This window comes from Hoplias malabaricus, chromosome 17 (assembly GCF_029633855.1).
Source record: "Hoplias malabaricus isolate fHopMal1 chromosome 17, fHopMal1.hap1, whole genome shotgun sequence".
Lineage (NCBI taxonomy): Eukaryota > Metazoa > Chordata > Actinopteri > Characiformes > Erythrinidae > Hoplias > Hoplias malabaricus.
The window spans coordinates 27438204-27458938 of NC_089816.1; the positions used below are offsets into that span (position 1 = coordinate 27438204).

Consider the following 20735-nt stretch of genomic DNA (forward strand, 5'->3'; position numbering starts at 1 on the left):
GGTATGTTTATGCTTTCTATTTCAGGTCCTTATCGGGCAGAATAGTGGGAGGCGTCTGGTGGTTCTTCACCCTCATCATCATCTCGTCCTACACGGCTAACCTGGCTGCCTTCCTCACTGTGGAGAGAATGGTCTCGCCCATTGAGAGTGCAGAAGATCTAGCTAAACAAACAGAGATTGCCTATGGAACACTGGACTCAGGCTCCACCAAAGAGTTCTTTAGGGTGAGTCTGAATACATTTGTGCTTTAAATTTTTCTGGTTTATGGTGGTTTCCTGAGCTGATGAGCGCAACTAAAAGATCCCCTTAGTCTAAACGAATAGGAAAGTAAATGGATACATCTCAAAGCTTGATACAATTACAATACCAAAAGATGACTATCTTGTATTTTTGTTACATGATAACGGAATTAATGATGCATTAAAAATATGATCATAACTTACAGGGTTTCATTAACTTTGTAGAAATTGATCACACACACAGGTTAATTGTTCCTAGAGCTGTTTTTTGTTTGTTTGCCTCTGGTCAATTCCACAACCTAGATGTTAGAATTATAAAGGCATTTAAAGTACCTTTACGTACTTGGGTATATAAGCCTTTTTTTAAGACTTATATACTTAAGACTGCTGTTGTAAGTTTGTGTTCAATGTGCAAGTCGAGTTTACCACCCTTTTTGTGATGGCAGGCTGGTATATAGGTGAAAACGTGCATATTTTAAAAAAAGACCATATTTGTACATGTATAAGAAACAGACCTGTATATCTGGCAACCCCATATGAAAATGTAGCTGTAAAACTGTTCCTAAGCCTAACTTTAAACCCACACTTAACCCTAGGAAATAACCCTAAATTTAAACTTTACTGAAAGCCTAACTGTAGAGGAAAAGCTTTATTTTGTGTGTGTTTGTTTGTGTAATGCTATTGCTAACAGAGAACTCTGATGTTTTTGAAACAATTCATGATTAAGCAAAGTGTCCTTGAAGTACAAACGACATTGTTTTACACGGTTTTGCAATCGTTCTTTGAGAACATTTGGTTTCATAAAGAACCATCTTTGTTTAAGAGATGTGTGCGAAGAACTTTTTAAAGGTTTAAAAATCCATTACTTGATCTTAAGGTTGTTTTACCCATTTAGAAGGTATTGGCAAAATGTGTTTTTATGGAAGCAAAAGTGGGTCTATTGCATTGCTCAAAGAATATTTTGTAGTACCTTTATTTAAAAGTAAATGATATGTTTTTTAGAGGTATATCTGCTTCTGACCTGTTACAAAATTGAGTGATACTTGAGTTGCAATTACAGTGACTGTTTTTTATGATCTCTGGTTTTAGATCTTTGTAATTACTTAAATGTACATGATACGCTTATGGTCCAGCTCCTATTTGATCTACAGCACTGTTAAAACAGATCATTTGGCCAAATGTTTGCAAATTCTTAATTTTTCTTATGAAAACATACTTGTGAGGGTTCACTTGTCAGTTTCTAACAAAATATAGACAAATAAATCACCAGCTGCACATGATCAGTTATTAGAGGCAGGATTTTGTGTATAATGACCGATACTGTAAGCCAGATTTGAGTCATTCTTCATTACCACAAAGATATCAATAAGGAATGAAAGTCATATTTTGACTGGACTTTATTTAAATATGCAACTTTGAAAAGAACAATTAATCCATAGGTGATGGAAAATAATCAAGTCAGGTTGGTTTGCTAAGTCATTAGATTCATTTACAGACTACGTATTATAACAGGTCATTTGTCACTTGTCCTGGAGCATTTTCCCAGCCTTGTGTTTGTGGAGCCATACCATCCATTCCTCACTCTTACAGCTACATAACTTACAGTTAGACCTGCAGTGGTAGTGACTGAATAATAACAACTTCTTAAGAACAATGTTCTCTTGACGAATTGCATGTCTGGTGAAAATGAGAATCACAGCTTTATTCTTAGGTCATTTTCTGGGTTCTGGTATTAAATATATCAAATATAACAACCGTTCCCCACAAGAAGCAGTTTGTTCCGTAATTATGTGCTGTCCAAAAAACAATGCAGCTTCTCCTTTGTACGTTTTGTCCGAGGTTTACTGAGGCTTATTGATACAGCATCACCGCCTCCTTCCATCGCTCACATACCTCATTAGTGGCATGCTGCTGTTTTTTGCCAGCAGTGTCAATGAATTCACATTGTGCTTTTTGATAGCGCTGGTCATTAAAGTGGCATTGAGATTTTATGGCAGGTGCTGTGTCCAACCTTGAGCGAGCTGGGTTTGTCGGTGTGAGGGGGGAAGTGGTGGGGAGGTGATAAAGTAGCCTAATCAGAGTCCACAGCTCATCCCTCCACCCGGAGAGGTCAACTCACCAAATATAATTAGTTGCTTTGCCTGGGCCAGCAAATTGGACGTGATGAAAAGAGGCCCCGAGGGTCAACCAGCGCACTTGAAAGACGGGGGAGATGAAGTAAGCAATATGGCCACAGGCGCAGTGGGATGGGCGCTGCAATTAAGGCCAATATTAACTATCTGCGATGTTTATGTGAGAAGCAAAACTGATTTCAGAACTACTTTCCTGCGTTAATCAATGCACCTTGTCTTCATGCGACCAGGGTTATAGTGCTGTGCTCTGTATATTGGAACAGTCTGTCATTGCTTCATGGCTGTTTTAGAGCACAGTAGATGATAGTGTCCCTTTATTCTTCTAATTCCTATTCCTCAAGGACTATTATAGTATAAACATAGCATAAATATCATGAAGTATATCATCACTTTTTATTATTGTAGATTTAAATGTGTACTCTATTCTTTCTGTATATTTTATAATATTATGTTGTAATATAACACTTATTAATCTTGTTTTCTGCCCAGTTATGTAAGAGAAACAGCTCACCTCACTATGAGAACAATATACTCTACACAACATTAAAGGACCTCAAAGGAACAGGTTATAGCAAGCATGCATTTTTCACTGGAAGTTACTGCAGGAGCTCTAATGGACCCTGGACACAGTGAGAAGTAAATGGAAATGGAACACACTGCAGCATACCCAGCCTCTTCCATCAGTTCTGGGTGATGCTTTCTTGCTCTCTGCATCTAGCTGAGCAGCTCAGCTAAGCTCCATCAGTTCCAGGTTTGCTCTGCAGTGAGTTTTTTGATGTCATTAAAGGTTTATGGCAAGACAACTGAGAGGTGGTTAGGGACTCACACGTCTCCCATATTCTATATAATGAGTGTCCTACTTACACTCAGAAGCTTTCAAATCTGAAATGACACGTGTGAACCGCTATTCCAGGGGACTTTTAATTAAAACTGGAGAGGGCTGACAGGGAAAAAAATACTGATTAATGGGGGCTCGATTCCTATTTCGGATTTTTTTTTTTCCTTCAGGACCTAGGTTCAGGTTTAATTAGACCCGCAATGGCAGCAAGCAGCTGGAAGTTTCGGATCAACCACAACATTGGGAGAGAGACATATGTCATCATCATTGACACTGTCCCTCATTTTACTTATTGATATATTTTCCTCACATTTCTTGCGGATTTGGAGCAAACTCAATACAAAGTGAACTTCAGGGGGCAAGACTGTGGAGGAACGTGATGTACACCACATGCACAAACTCAGTTAACTTTAAGGTGCATCCATTATGGACACAGATGTGCTGCGATATGTCCAGGAGCACTGCACCTAAGCAGAAATCCTCATACCAGTGGCTGCAAACATCAGCTAGACGGGTGTAATGACTCCGACCAATACGGCTTGGATGAGGAAGAGTGGTGCTCCTTAAATACACTCTCAAAACTGAATGCAACCAAAGCCTTGCCGCAAGACGATATCCTTAATGATCCCTTGAATTTTAAAAGATCATGTTGGATAAGCAGCTTTCCATGAATTTATGATCATCCAGTGTATGCAGTTATTTATACATATGTAAACCCGCTTGGATCTGCATTACCACACTCCAAGCCTTGATCATTTATAGATAGATGTGGGCTGCACTGGAAAAACAAAGGCGCTCACTCAATTTGAAGCAACAAAGTGTTGACCTTTTCCATTATTATTTCTACTCTGACAGTAGGTATGTTTAAAGTAGAGCTGAATATATGAAGCTAAGCCTAAGCCTACTGTGGAAGATCATTATGCGCGCCAGCTCTAGGTTTGGGCTCATTATTGAGAAAGGCACTGGCAAGTCAGATCTGTGGGTGAACTGCACACATAATAAAATGAACGATGAAATTCATTTTTTAAGGAGATACGGCATGCGAGATCTTTAATATCAGGATTAGGAGTGTGTGTGCAGCACACGGATCTAAAGCGGTGACGAATGGGAGTTTAAATCCAGGTTATCCAGAGCATTTAGCTGGATTACCGCTTTTTTGCTGTCATGTTGAAGTGGCAATTTCCTGCGTTTGAAAAAGCCATGGACGGCACAGCAGCAGAGCTGAAGGCAGAAATGTTGCGGTCGACATAATTTCCGCAACTCCATTTCCATTTTATGCAGCATTGCATCAAAAAAAAAAGAAGAAGCCCTATTTGAGAAGAGAGGAGGGTATTTTGCAAATACAGAATGAAACAAGACTTGATTCTTGATCAATAGCCCATCAAGGCATCTACATCTGTCTCTCCAGTAAAGTGCAGCAGCTGGCTCTGGAGACCCCCGTCGTGAGCCCCGTAAAACGCCACAGGAGTTCGACACCCGCCTACACACAGCCTGCAACTGCCTCGTTCCCACTCACACACACAAACATCACACATCCCAGCCACACCACACACCCGCGCTGCCTGCCCACCTCCGTTATTCAGACATGATTCTACATTTACTTGCATGTTGTTTTTTAAACTGGCTTCCACTTAGAGCATGTCTCTGGTTTTATTTTTGTTTGTATCAAAAGCACAGTCTGGATTCCTTTTCCCATGATCATTTTCAGTCCTGCTTTATAGTTATCCTTGCAAAGACACGTGCCTCAGGCCCTCTACTTGTTTTATTAATGAATCATAAATGACGAATATTAGTATTAAATGTATTATTTTCTAGTAACACCTCTGTTTTTTTTGGCAGTATAAGGACACAATTTGCCTAGAAGAGGCATTTTCACTTATTGAGTGTCTGACTGACTCCTAATGTTGTAACACACATGCGTGAGTAGTAACTGTTAGTTCAGCCATATTTCACATTCTAGTTCATGAACTAAATTTGCAACCATTCAATTCATTTCCACCAACGTAAACTGGTTCGCAAACCAGAAAATAATTCCCATCTGGAACCAAAGAACAGGTTCTTTATTCACTGTGGCTCAATAATAGGATATGATACAGAAACATGCTCCATTTGTGTGTGTTTCTGGGGCTGTGTTTGGCACGACACCATGCACGTCACCCAGAGTCTCGGCTCTGTGTTGGTCAATTCACAAGCTCAGCAGGACGGCTCAGAACTCGGCAACATTTACACATGTATTATATCTCACAGAGAGAGGAGCACTGCAAAATTTGTCTTATTTCACATGAGGGTGTGTCTTTGCATTGGGGAGATATTTTGTGGTGATAGTGTGTATATAAGTTTCCATATAGCTGCGCACAGCCACCTTAAACTTCACGTGCTTTACTCTAATCAGTTACATTGAATACATAAGTTATTGTAATTCTTAAAATCAACAAAAATCAACTTCTTTGTTCTTTGGTGGTAGATCGTCTGGTTATTTTTTTTTTAAAGGAACAGGAAAAACACTGATGCCAGTGTTTTTAACAAACCACTGTCATATGCACAATATTTTATGTACGCATGAGACACTTGACACTCCACTCCTACTATAAAAAATGTACCTCTGTTATAATGACTGAATGGTAAGTGAACATGGAGGAGATAGTAAAATCTGGTCTCTGGACATATGTATCATTCCTCAGTCGTACAGACGAAGCCTGGCGGAACGGGTAAAGATGGAATCGGCAACGGACTTTTATTGCATTCTCCATAGCATGAAAATCAATTTCACATCTGAGCAATTATGGCGCAAGGACACTATAGCGCATAGATTATACAGCACAATATGTCTGCCCATAAATTCAAGTGGCATTTTCTCATCGTTGCACCTGGACAGCCTTCTGGAGAGGTGCTGGCAGTTAAGATGGGGGTGCAGGGGGGACTCTAAACTTCCAGGCATCACAGTGATAAGTGAGGGGAGAAAGATGGCAGGGCGATAACAAGTTAATAAATAAAGCAAAGAAGCATACACACACACACATCAAAAAATGGCCGTCCCTGGGCCTTGTGTCAGTGAGTGTTTTCAGCAGTTAAAGGTTGTTCTTTTTACAGCTGAGATTAGAGGCCCTTCACGCGGAAAGAAAAACCTGACAAAACCAATGACAGGGCTCGTCTGAAGCTTGAATAACCTTCAACAAGAAGCCCCATCCCCGCTGAGGCCCAAACTGCAGGGGGGTGGGGGGGGGGGGGGGGCTCAACTTGCTGGATAGAAGCATCAAGGTTCAAAGTTAAGGTTGCTTGGTATTCCAGGCATAAGACACATCAGCGCCACAGCAAGTCCTTCCCATGCATGTCCTTCCCATACACACCAGTATAGCTCTGATCCATGTTCACTTCTAAAAGATGGTTGAAGCAGTCCCCATCATAGTCTCCCATTGTTCTAAGAACACCAGGAGCATTTTGTCTGAATTGGAAGTTTTATTTTCCTTTTTCTCAATTTTTCTAATGGCTACCATTAAGAAAGCTCCACCATTTTTCAGATCCATAAGAGTGAGCTGGTCCAAGGTGAAAACCTCCATATCTTACTAAAAGTTCATTCCCGGTACTTGTAAACTGTTTACGGATGAGATGTGAATATTTGGCAACCGCACTTGAAAAAGCAGCAATAATACTTTTCCTAAATCTAACCCTAGTCATAAACCTCAGCTGAACCCCAACTTTAAACCTAAACCTAACCTGAAAACCTAACTGCAGAGTCTAGAAAGAGTCTAGAAAGCTATTATTAACAGACAACTCTTTTTGTAGCTATATGTAATTCATATTTGTAGCTATTAAGTGATATTTAACACAGATTACAGTAGGGATGAATATGTAAAGACAAAGCATCAGACAAATCAAATAAGTGATAGAAACCTATAAAACAATTTTAGAACAATACAGTTACAGGAACAGGAAGTATATATTTACAAAAACAGGAGTATATGACATGGGTGAAACAGCGCCACCAGTGTATGAAGGCTCCCAATGAATTATGATGAAGGTAAAAATAGTTCTCTCCTTAATTTACAATTTAATAAGCACTGTTTATCAGATGGGGGCGGCACGGTGGTGCAGCAGGTAGTGTCGCAGTCACACAGCACCAGGGACCTGGAGGTTGTGGGTTCGATTCCCGCTCCGGGTGACTGTCTGTGAGGAGTTGGTGTGTTCTCCCCGTGTCCGCGTGGGTTTCCTCCGGGTGCTCCGGTTTCCTCCGGGTGCTCCGGTTTCCTCCCACAGTCCAAAAACACACATTGGTAGGTGGATTGGCGACTCAAAAGTGTCCGTAGGTGTGAGTGTGTGAGTGAATGTGTGTGTCTGTGTTGCCCTGTGAAGGACTGGCGCCCCCTCCAGGGTGTATTCCCTCCTTGCGCCCAATGATTCCAGGTAGACTCTGGACCCACCGCGACCCTGAACTGGATAAGCGGTTACAGATAATGAATGAATGAATGAATGTTTATCAGATTGGGGGCGGCACGGTGGTGCAGCAGGTAGTGTCGCAGTCACACAGCTCCAGAGACCTGGAGGTTGTGGGTTCAAGTCCCACTCTGGGTGACAATCTGTGAGGAGTTGTCCCAGTGTCTGTGTGGGTTTCCTCCGGGTGCTCTGGTTTCCTCCCACAGTCCAAAAACACACGTTGGTAGGTGGATTGGCGACTCAAATGTGTCCCTAGGTGTGAGTGAATGTGTGTGTGTGTGTGTGTCGCCCTGGACTTGTGCCCCTGCCTTGCATCCATTGATTCCTGGCAGGCTCCGCGACCCTGAACTGGATAAGCGCTTCTAGACAATGAATGAATGAATAAATAATCAGATGAGAATTTGACAATGTATCAGGTCTTGCATGATTGTTAGGAGTCCTGTTTTCCCTACAGGTCCTTGTCTATGTCTAAATATTTTCCCTTAAGTGCCATTGACTTGCCCTGGTCTTATAACCACAGTCATATTTCCTGAAAGAGGGATTACAGCTTTAATGGCTGTTTGTGTCAAAAACAAAGTGGTTTACAAACTGCCTTGAGGTTATTAAGTTTAAAGCTATTGAGGCTCAAAGTCACTTGGTATTCCAGGCATGAGGCACATCAATGCTGCAACAAGGTCCTCCTTTCCCTTTCCTTCCCCTCCCTCCCCTTCCCTTTAAGCACCAACTTTCAAGCCAAAAACCAGGTTACAGCACCGTGTTTCATACCGAGATGGAACTGAGGAATATCCAGAAGTAGTTCCATATGAAAAAGCCCCTCAAACAGGGCATAGTTGACAAAGCTGAGAACTAGAATGCACGTATGAACTGCATGGTGCCTGAAGAAGAAAGTATGGATGGAAGTTGTAGAAGTAGAAGGGAGTGAAACAGAGGATGGAAGGAGAGAGAGGGTGAAAGGGAGGGGTATGATGAAAGCAGCCTGCAATACAAAGGGGAGGTGATCTTGCCTGGGGTTTTCAGCAGGCCAATGTGGGCTGAGCTTTGGAAAGGCTGCCTAACTCAAAAATCAATACAGATTAACGGGGTGTTAGTGTTGAGGACGGCGCCTCGTTCTGACTTTGGGCGAAAATTACTTGTCCTTCTCCGCTCGTTTCCTCTATAATACTGACCATCTACTGAGCCATGGGCCTGAGGCAAAACAGATTTGTTATTTACTTATTTACTTGTTTAGTCTAGAGATAAATAAGATGTTTGGTCAGGGGTCTTCGTGCAGAGCTCTGTGTCTTAATCCTGAAATAAATACTCCAGTTATTTTCAACCAATTCTCTATGTTATGTGATTGATTACCACAGTCTATCGTCTCAGAGTTGCATTATACGTACTTCAAAAGTGAAATATAAAAACCCATTGACCCAAACTTGTTTATGATAGAAGTCAATGGGCAAATGCTGACAAACATTCCTATTGTTTTCAGTTCTAAGTTTGGTTTTTATGTTCTTTCAAAAGTATTAAAATATTGTAGAACCAGGAAATTAATCATTAGCTCTATATAGCTTACGGAGATTGGGATAAATAATGCTGGAATATTCAATTTAACACGTGATTGTTTTGCCAACTATTATGAACAGGCTGGTCTCAAGGTGAACTGGTACATGAAAGGCAATTCATAGGATATGTACAGAGTGAACTAACTATGACTGGCACTAAATATGTACTAAATATCATTTATGGCTAAAGAAAAGCCTGTATCTGCAAAATAAAAGTAGTAATTTTACAGGAGAAGGGAAAAACCTACTTAATTTCCAATGGAAGAAAATTTTATAGTTAACTAAAAAATGACCTGTAGCTATGTTTGGTTGTTAGCGACTCTGAAACTGGAAGGAAAACATTCCAGTCATATACGAGACTTACTGTGAGACTCAGGTGCAACGTGGGTGACACAAGCGAGTGAGGATGGCGGCAAAAAAGAAGAAGGTGGACAAGTGTAAGTCCCTTAAAGTCAGGTTTGTTAATGAAGTGAGTCCGTTATAAAAACATTAATTACAATGCTAGGCATTGGCTTACAGCATACAGCAGGCTAAAATCGTCTGTAGCTATGAATAACATAGTTTGGAAATATACTGCACAACAGACCATTAGTTTAAGATTAATTTTACATTATATAATTCATGAATTAAATTATGAATTGTTATTCAGCATCATTTAAAAGCATGTGGTGTAGCATATGTGGGATTTCAGTCCTTTATTGTTTTATCACAAGACAAAACTACAAAAAAGGAAAACAGGAAATTGGGGGATAGATTGTAGATTACTAGATCCCCACCAATGTCAAGAGCAAATCTACACCCTTGAACTTAACTGTAAACCTAATGTTAAGAGATCACTGGCAACTTGTAAAATGTTTAAAATTTATATTCATGGATGTTTATGTGAATTTCTGACTAACCAATGTGCACATTCATTTGAGGATATGGCTCTTGGGTGAAAAGTAACTCATTTTCATTTAAAGCAATAGGCACGGAAACAGGTTGTTCTGAACAGGGCTGTTTAAACAGAAAGAAAGCATTGCCTCGTGGTTGATCCTTATGGTATTTTGTAATGGTTGATGATGCACAAAAATAGATATATATCTTAAAAATTCCAAAAAATATAAAACAGTGCAAAAACAGGGGATTCAGCTGAAGTTCCCAACAAAAACAATCCAAATCTATAAAAGGAAAAACAAACACAAAAAGGAGTGAGCTCATCCAGTTCCTAGAGGAATCTCCCCAGTTGTCACTCAAGGCGATAAGAATAATCCAGGTCAAAGGTCCAGGGCAAAGAAATCAATAAAATATTTTGGAGCAAATTTTTAGTTGATGTGTTAGCCTCTAGCTACATTGCTAGGCTTCCCAACCTGGCTCCACTACAATATGGCTGCTACCCTTTCTTCCTGTTACCAAAACAGTTGTTGTGTTTGAAACAGTGTCCTATTTATTACATAGTGCACTATTTTCCCCATTTAGTAGTAGTGTCTGAAAGCAAAGTGGACAATTTTCAATGCACTCAAACAATTCTAAAATGCACCACAAAAAGTAGTGTACAACCCATGTACACTAACAGATATCAGATTACCCGTTGCTTGGTAAAAAACCCACACGAGGTAGTGTCTGAAATTGTTCACTACCCTGCTAAATTCAGTTCCCTATAATAGTGCACTATATAGTGAATAATATCGGGAACAGTGAATAGGCAGCCATTTCAGATACAGGGAGGGTTTTATATTCAAAATAAGAGTCCCAGAGTGGATGACAAGAAGTGGTCATGAAACAGAAACAAAAATAGAAACAGATATTAAACAACATTGCAGAAATAAGAACAGCAATGACTCCATTAAAGAGGTGATTAAGGACTTAATAAGTCTATGAGGTAACCTAAATAATACTATATGAAAACTACAATTAAACATAATCACAACACTGGTCCCCATATGTGGTGATAAATATATTTATTAGAAACTGGTATATTTTACATAATTTAGTTTGACTTTACCCTTGATTTATACAAGTGGATTAAGTAATATCTAATACCCACAGACATATTTCCTTGGCATGGTGGTGCTGCAGGTAGTGTCACAGGGTTCTGGCATTCTATGATCAATTCCTACCTTGGATCACTGCCTGTGAGGGTGTGAATTTTTCCACAAGTGTGTGTGTGTGTGTGTGTGACTGGGAGAGCATGTTATGCCTTGTGTGTTCCTGCCTTGTGCCCAGTGATTCCAGTTAGACCCCCCACACAACCCCAATCAGGTCGAATCAATTACAGAAGATGAATGAATGAATGTAAATCTAACAAAAACTGCTACTGTAACATTGTAATGACTATAACATTTTTCATTTGTTGTGATTTTATTTGCATTTTTGCAATTTATGATGCCCTACTAAGGGTCCACATTCTTGATTCTACATACAGTGATTTATATTCACAACCAACATCTGCGTTATATTTGGAAACCTTGACTTTTTTTGATTCACCGCTCAGTGCTACCCATGTGGACAGATTCATATTGATCTCAGGAGCAGTGGGTACAGTGGCAGGCGTCCTGACAAATTCTGATTCCAGTTCGCTTCAGTGACACTAGCCTGAAATAATGGCAGGCTGAGAGTCAAGCGCAGAGACAGCTGTTGTCAGAAGTAGCTTGAAGGTGTCCGAAGTACCTTTTACTCTTTTTTTTATACCCCTCCACCCCCAGAGAGCCAGTCTTCCCACTGACACTGAAGTAATAGCCTTGAAGAGCATGTCACTCCAACTCTTAACTCTAAAGAACATGAGCAATGATAAAGGTTTCATCACTCCTTTTTTGGCATCAATTCTTATCTGGAGTCCAGCTTTATTTGTCCAAAAGGTTATTGTCTGAGGGGGTGTTGATATACCTCAGCGGTGGGCAGGAAGAGATGACCCTTGGTTTATCAGTTGCTGGACTGAAGAGGGTGAGTGGACAGTGAAGAGTGAGAGCCGAGGGCTGGAGAGTTTCTTGTTATGCCAGCAGTTTTGCAAGCTAAAAGTTGTGCTGCTGGCATTATAATAACATTGACAAGAGAAATTGACTATTGATACTCATTCATTCATTGTTGGTAACCACTTATAAAATTCATGGTTGCTGTGGGTCCAGAGCCTACCCGGGAACACACCTAGGAGAGGGCACCTATGGACAATTTTGAGTCACCAGTTCACCTACCAATGTGTGTTTTTGGGACCGTGGAAGGAACCAGGAGCACCCGGAATGTATTATTATTATTATTGTTGTTGTTGTTGTTGTTGTTGTTGTGGTTACAACCCCAGTGTCATTGGCTCCTGGTTTTTGTCACTGTCTGCGAGGAGTGTAGTGTTCTCCCTGTGTCTGTGTGGGTTTCCTTTCACATTTCAACATAAACAACTTTTAAAACAAATGCCATGTTTACTATTTCAACATTTCTCTTGTGTGTATTTTATTGCAGGCCATCATTGGTGTAAGTGATATTTAGGTTAGCATTAGCAGAAATGCAAATACATTTTTGTGCACATGATGCGATTTCACTGACAGTGGTACAACATTTTGACTGTACAGCCACTGGCATTACACCTCGCAGTGACACCCTCAGCCAGGCTCATATTTGGTCAGTAACAGGCCTTTCTCATCTCCATCTGCCTGTCCTTTCCCTCCTCTTCTCTCCTCTCCTCTCTCTCCCAGACCTTGTTATCGGGACATCCGCTGCAGTGGAAGTGACATATCGGAGCTGCGAGCAAAAATGGGAGCCAGGCCGTAAAACAATGTCTCACTCTTCTGCCTTGGCCAAATAAATTGGTGGCATGGCCAAGGTTGTTGCCTGAAAGAAGCCCTTAAAACTTGCATTACGTCTCTCCATTATGCTTAAGAAAAGGCACGAGGCAGGTGGAGTGAGCCAGGGTTGATATATGAAGCCATGGCTGGACATAATTGCCTGGCGAAAACATCCATTTAATTAGTTGCGACGAACCCTTTTCGATTCCTCCGCCCTAATTGAATTTCAAATGACTGCCAGAGCTGCGAAGGGTTGAGTGAGGGCTGTTTGGAATGAGGACCCAAGACATGATGGAAGTATGATCGTATTGAATTGTCTTTGTACTTCACTGGCACTCGTTTCTCCATCTTCATCATCTTCTTCTTCTCTGTCGCTTTCTACTTCTCTCTCTCTCTCTCTCTCTCTCTCTCTCTCTCTCTCTCTCTCTCTCTCTTTCTCTCTGCTTTGACAATCAACCCTGTGGAATCAGCCTATTTGGGCTGCTGAGGCACTTTATCCCTGGCTCCATATTGATGAATTGACTTCATAAAGAAGTGAGACAGCTCACGTTCCTCACGCAGTAATCAATGCCAGAATCCATTCTTTCAGCCTCATTTGGGGGATGCCATCTCAGGCCACTCTGCTCTTCAGCACGGGTATCAACAGGAAATTGCCCTTAAGCAAACGTCCTTCTAGTGTCTCGGGGGCACTGACAGAGGAGATTTATCCGCACTGGTCAGACACGCACATTCAGAACATGTGGCGTGGATATTAGAACTGCCAAGTTACCATTTGTTCTAATCTGCATATATTTATATAATATATATACTACACACACACACACACACACACACACACACACACACACACACACACACAGAAGTATATCGCCACTGTCCAAATAAAAAGCATGTGTCTCCATTTTGGTTGATTTTTCATTTATTACATTATTTGAACACAGCAGGTGTCCTGCACATTGTGTGGAAATTTCATGGTGAATGGACCAATACAAATGCTCTATAATGATGTTGTATAATTACTTTTTCAAGGCGGCACAGTGGTGCAGCAGGTAGTGTTACAGTCACATAGCTCCTGGAGGTTGTGGGTTCGAGTCCCGCTCCGAATGATTGTCTGTGAGGAGTGTCCTCGTGGGTTTCCTCCGGGTGACTGTCTGTGAGGAGTTTGGTGTGTTCTCCCTGTGTCTGTGTGGGTTTCCTCCCGGTGACTGTCTGTGAGGAGTGTGGTGTGTTCCCCTTGTGTTTGCGTGGGTTTCCTCCGGGTGCTCCGGTTTCCTCCCATAGTCCAAAAACACGTATTGTTAGGTGGATTGGCGACTCAAAAGTGTGTGTGAGTGGCGTTGTCTTTTGAAGGACTCCAGTGTGTGTTCCTGCTTTGCGCCCAGTGATTCCGGGTAGGCTCCAGACCCACCACAACCCTGACCCTGAAGGGTTACAGACAATGAATAAAAGAATTATTACATTTTTTTTTCATTTCCATTGAATGAGTCTTTCCTGCTCCTTTAAAGTTTCTGTTTATTTCTCTGAATAGCGATGATTTACTACAGCATGGGTAGTTCTGGAATAGCCACAAATAAACTGAAGAACAGCATTCCCAATGCAAAATGTTGGCTAGAGGGGTATAAAGCCACCCAGATCTAGGCATTGGTGCATCCTATCAAGCTCCATGTAATATCATTGTGTGGACCCGCACTGGCTTTTGAGAACTATATATCCAAGACAGAGATATTCAAACTGTGGGGTGTGCTGCCCTAGTGGCACTTGAAGTAACTGCAGCAGGGTTATGGATGAGATGTTAGATTGCAAAAATCAAATGTATGATGTCAATAATTGTTTTAGTCAAGGGGCTACATTCTCAAAATCTGGCAAGGTTGCTTGAGGTGGGAAATGATTGAATACCTCAGATCAGTGGTGAAATTATACCTGACATTTAGGAGGAATAATGAGCAGGATAAGAATGCTTCCACATAACTGTGTAACTACTCCGCAAGTTATTTTTTGACTAAAAATCCCTGTAAACAGGACAACTCAAAACTTCTGAATGGTAATGTATGCGAATCTAGTCTCAGGATATAGTGGTTGTTTATAAAACCTCAGGCACAGGGGATTATTTGTGGCATTCTCTCTTGAAAGCATTTCAATTACAGATTGTGTTGCATCCACTGTCAATATTTACTGCAGTGTGTTGACAGTAGCTCTGTGCACTAGCTTGTGTTTCCTTGTGGAGGTGGCTCATTGTTAGACGTGTCCTGCTAAGGCTGAAAACTAGGATTGGCAGAGTCTTTTTTGGAGTATTAATGCGGCCCCCTCCTCCAGCCCAGACGTGTCATTCTGCTTCTCCCCGCTGACCTTGCTGGGGCTCGTCTGGGTGCTCTCTTGGCTTGCAGTGAAAAATGCCTCTAATTGATTGTGCCACCCCGACAGCACATACTAAACCAAAGCCCATGTCCATCGTGGCTTTGAAAAAAGTGCAAATGACACTGTACCGCAGTGCACCAGGGGGCAAAGTCCCACTGGCAAGTCCCCGTAATTTATGTCAGAGATGTTAAAGTGCCAAGGGGAGGAGGGGAAAAAAAGCACAAATAAATAAATAACCCAACCTATGCCCATTGAATAATTCAGAGCATGCTCATTACCCACACTGCCTCACTCCCCCAGATACCAGCATTAACAGAAACATTGCCTGGCCCAAGCTGGCCGCTGTGCTGTATCTGTAAGTGGCATGGTCATTTCTGGTCAGTACAGAGCGAGAGAGAGATGTAGGACAGTGAGCTGGTGCTCCTTAATGAAAGTTTTTACTACACAGTATAAAATAAGGACACATGGACTTTTGCAGTCTTTTGAGCAAGTGTTCTAAATCTCAGGGTGCCCACTATTTGCCCACTCTAGTCCAAACGTGGACATTAGACCATAGAGAAAAGCAGAAAGCAAACATAAAAATGTAAACGCAACAAAAAATATCACAATCCATCCAAACAGCTGTAAACAAAACCTATAATCACATCAGAAATCCCTAAACAACTGAGAGAGAGGGCTGTGGTGCCTCATGGACGCCATAATGTGGGCAGCTGTGAGCAGGTTAGAGAAAAGGGCTAGAGCCTGAAATGTTGCTGGGTTGTTCCCTGTTATCTGCAAGACATTTTGAGGTGGGTGGAGGGAGGGAATAGCGCTGTCTCTTCCCTCAACATCCACAGCTGAAATGCATGCAATGAATGCTGCCAGTATGGGGACTTGCCTTTCTTGTAGGGACCACCAGCTACCAGCTGGTCTCCACAGTGTATATCATTACATTTTAAAAAATGACATTTTAATAATAATTTAAATAAATAAATGAATATATAAAACATTTTGATTTAACTGTCCCATTTTCAGACACCCAAGGACACTTTACAATGGCATTGTAGCTGGATAAAATATGAAAATATAAACAAGAACAAAAAAATCATAATACAATTTAAAAATTTAAATATAAAAAAAACAATAATAAATAAATAAAGTAGGGGGGCAGAGTGGTGCAGCAGGTAGTGTCGCTGTCACACAGCTCCAGGGACCTGGAGGTTGTGAGTTCGAGTCCCACTCCAGGTGACTGTCTGTGAGGAGTTTGGTGTGTTCTCCCTGTGTCTACGTGGGTTTCCTCCGGGTGACTGTCTGAGAGGAGTGTGGTGTGTTCTCTCTGTGTCTGCGTGGGTTTCCTCCGGGTGACTGTCTGTGAGGAGTGTGGTGTGTTCTCCCTGTGTCTGCGTGGGTTTCCTCCGGGTGACTGTCTGTGAGGAGTGTGGTGTGTTCTCCCTGTGTCTGCGTGGGTTTCCTCCGGGTGACTGTCTGTGAGGAGTTTGGTGTGTTCTCCCTGTGTCTGTGTGGGTTTCCTCTGGGAGACTGTCTGTGAGGAGTGTGGTGTGTTCTCTCCGTGTCTGCGTGGGTTTCCTCCGGGTGACTGTCTGTGAGGAGTGTGGTGTGTTCTCTCTGTGTCTGCGTGGGTTTCCTCCTAGTGGCTGTCTGTGAGAAGTGTGGTGTGTTCTCTCTGTGTCTGCGTGGGTTTCTTCCGGGTGACTGTCTGTGAGGAGTGTGGTGTGTTCTCTCTGTGTCTGCGTGGGTTTCCTCCGGGTGACTGTCTGTGAGGAGTGTGGTTTGTTCTCTCTGTGTCTGAGTGGGTTTCCTCTGGGTGACTGTCTGTGAGGAGTGTGGTGTGTTCTCTCTGTGTCTGTGTGCGTTTCCTCCGGGTGACTGTCTGTGAGGAGTGTGGTGTGTTCTCTCTGTGTCTGCGTGGGTTTCCTTCGAGTGACTGTCTGTGAGGAGTTTGGTGTGTTCTCCCTGTGTCTGCCTGGGTTTCCTCCAGGTGCTCCGGTCTCCTCCTACAGTCCAAAAACACACGTTGGTAGGTGGCTTGGCGACTGTGGGTGTGTGTTGCCCTTTGGGGGACTGTGCGTTCCTTCCTTTAAGCCCAGTGATTCCAAGGGGTCTCTGGACCCGCCGTGACCCTGAACTGCCTAAGGGTTACAGATAGTGAATAAATGGATGAAATAAATAAGAAAAAAAAATGTAAATGATTTGCCCCACCATATGCTAGTTAATAAAGATGGGTTTAAAGACATGCTTTTATATATGAAGGTTGGGTTAAGGTTAGGGTTAAGCTAGTAGTGCTTATGGGAAATTAATGGTAATGATTGTCAAAATGAATGGAAGTCTATGTAATGTCCACACAGAGTTCACAGTCATAGACACATCTCAGCAGCAAGGCACCATCTCACTATTCTATGTGACATCACGTGACACTGACTTCAGTACCTGACCTTCAGGCCCAAAGCCAGAATGTCATCACATCCTCAGAGACATGTTCCTACATCCAGCTTAAAGTCTTGCCAGACCACTAGAGGATGTTACTGCGGCAAAAGGAGGAAAATGCTCATGGTTCCTGAAGAAATACTGGGTGACGTTTGTGTAAACTTCTTGCCAGCAAAAATACCTTGAAGGAGTAGACTTGAGTTGATTTGGCAGTGCTGATTTATTGTGTATATTTTTAGAAAACTTAAAACAAATGCTCAACAAAAATAAATACATCACATGCTTTTGATGTTGCCACTCCTTTTAAATAATCTTGGAAACATCATACCTCATGATCCTTCATAATCTTTAAACCTTCCACCAAGTTCCACGTCGAGATTTCTGCGTGTGTTTAACGCCCTGCTTTAAAGTTATTTTTAGTATACAGAGATGAAAATAAAAGCACATAGTTCATCTTCACTTCTCACACGAATGGTGAAATACAGTATCTGAGCCAGATCTGTGCACCTCTGAGTTATGATGACATCCGTATGTCGTGCTCTGTTTTGCTGGGTCCCTCCACCTCCTCCTCTTTGTTGCAGCCCTTGAAAATAGCCATGTACAGGAAAATGTGGCGGAACATGGAATCGGAAATTGCTTAATTGCACTGTTGTCAGTGTTCTTCTCAGTGAGGAGTGTCCCCATCCCACACACTTCAGCTCCAGACAGCATAACAGTCCATGGCATTTCTGTTATTAGATTTGTGGCGATGAAGAATTGAATTGTTTTGTAGTCCCTGAATGAGCCCTTTCATCCTCACTGTCCCTAGAAAAACATGTATCTCCAAAATACTACATTTACAGGAGAAGGAAAATATACCTTCTTAACGTTCAATGGAAGTCGATGTAAAAATATTTATTGCAAGTAATTCTGGAGTATTTCTATCGGACCATTCATCATGAAATGTTCAAACAATGTGAAGGACAGCTCCTGGGTTTAAATGATGTAGTAAACTAAAAACTAACAAAAATGCAGATACAGGTTTTTCCTTGAATATTATGCTCCATAGAGCGGGTCCCCTATAGGCGGAGACCATTTTAAAAATAGGTTTTCTGCCTCATCATGAATCTACTGATAAATTCAAGCCACTAGGTTGGTTGTTTATAAAATGAAGAACCGTCATTGGAGGATGAATCCTTAAAGGGTATTTTTAGTCACATATTTCAAGATAAAAGGACACATACTACATCTTCCCTGGGGACACAATAGGGGATGAAATACAGTATCTGTGAGCTAGATCTGTGCACCTTTGAGTTATAATGACATATGAATCTCTCTCTCTCTCTCTCTCTCCCTCTCTCTCTCTCTCTCTCTCTCTCTACCTCCCTTCCCTCCCCCAGCGCTCAAAAATAGCCGTGTACGAGAAAATGTGGTCGTACATGAAATCCGCAGAGCCGTCCGTGTTTGCCAAGACCACTCCGGATGGTGTGGCCCGCGTCCGCAAGTCCAAGGGCAAGTTCGCCTTCCTCCTGGAGTCCACCATGAACGAGTACATCGAGCAGAGGAAGCCCTGCGACACCATGAAAGTGGGCGGCAACCTCGACTCTAAGGGCTATGGTGTGGCGACCCCCAAGGGCTCAGCATTAAGGTGGGTGGAATAATATAACAATATTCTCCATGTTGTTATAGTATTCCACCTACCCTGATGTCTTGTGTTGTCATTTCTCTTCTCCTCCTCCTCCCTCTCCCTCTCCCTCTTCCTCCCCTGACCCCAATTCCGACCCCTCACAACCCCACCCCTTCTTTCTTTGCACCCCCCACCACTTTCCCCTCCCCTTTCTTATTGTCTCAATGAACCTGATGAGGTAACAGTATAACATTCTTTTTAATGTTCTTAGATTGACGATGATGATGATGATGTTGATGATGATGTTGATGATGATGATGATGATGATGCTCTTGTGTTCTTCTTCCTCTGTGTGCTTGTGTTCTTCTTTTCTAATCGAAGCAGAAATCCAATTAGCTTTTGGGGCTAAGTGTAATGACCATTTCACCTTCGACATCTCCCTTACTGTCTCTTTCTCTCCTCTTCTTCATTCTTTTATCTCACTCTCTCTCCCTCTAACTTTCTCCCCACTCCCTCCCTCCTTCCCTCTCTCTTTCTCTCTGTCTTGTGTGCTGTCCTTCCTGACTGTTGTGTTGTCATTTTTAATTTAACAGTTCAACGGTTTTTCAATTTAGCTTGTAAAAGCTGCGCTGTCACTTGTGACGAATGTTAATTGCATGGTGTTTGTTGTTGTTACTTTTCTTCTCAATGACGAGTGTCCCCATCCCGCACACTTCAGTTCCAAACAGCGTAACCCTCCATGCCACCTTTGATATTTAACACTTTCTTTGCTCTGAGCGTCTCTTTATCTCCATATCCGTGAAATTCTTAACCAAATTGTCCTTTCGTGCTCTTTCAATGACCATTCTGAATATACTGATTTACATTTTAATGACTGAGTAGTAGTAGAAGCCAGCACATAACAGTAGCACTACTACCGTTACTACTACTATGCTATTGCCTTAGAATTTCTCACGCTCCTGTGCATTTTCTTACAAGTTATGTTTTATCGTTTCAAGAAATGCTGTTAACCTGGCAGTTTTAAAACTGAATGAGCAAGGCCTCTTGGACAAATTGAAAAACAAATGGTGGTACGACAAGGGAGAGTGCGGCAGCGGGGGAGGTGACTCCAAGGTCAGCCTCAATGTCACCAAAATCGGGTACCATAGTGCAGAGTAATCGGCAAGGCTGTTATTCCTGAACCAAAGGCCCTCTAGAACCGTCACGAGCGGTTGCCCACAGTGGCCGTTCGGCCACGCGACCCTCTTTATTTTTTTCTCTTCCCCACTTTCACCTTCAAATGCGGCCCTGATTGTTACCGCCTCATCCAAGATCAAACGCAGAACCCTGACTTGGCTAACGAAGGTAAAAAAAGGACCAGTACGATTTTGTCCTACTGAGGAGAGCTTTTGTAAACGGCGACTGAAGCAAGACA

The 20735-nt window shown here is 42.1% G+C and overlaps 1 protein-coding gene across 6 annotated transcripts in view; it reads left to right on the forward strand.

The window, feature by feature from the left end:
• Positions 1-20735, forward strand: part of gria3b (glutamate receptor, ionotropic, AMPA 3b) — a 203992-nt gene that overhangs the window by 171444 nt on the left and 11813 nt on the right. For 4 of the 6 annotated variants that reach the window (XR_010795961.1, XM_066649518.1, XM_066649519.1 and 1 more), the window contains exons 12-14: positions 26-224; positions 19095-19342; positions 20320-20434. Coding sequence is in view for 5 of the 6 variants with exons in the window: in XM_066649518.1 (XP_066505615.1) it covers positions 26-224; positions 19095-19342; positions 20320-20434 (562 nt within the window). In the remaining variant the exon portion in view is untranslated. The remainder of the gene's footprint in view (positions 1-25; positions 225-19094; positions 19343-20319; positions 20435-20735) is intronic. The other 2 variants (XM_066649520.1, XM_066649521.1) reach the window with 1 other exon arrangement.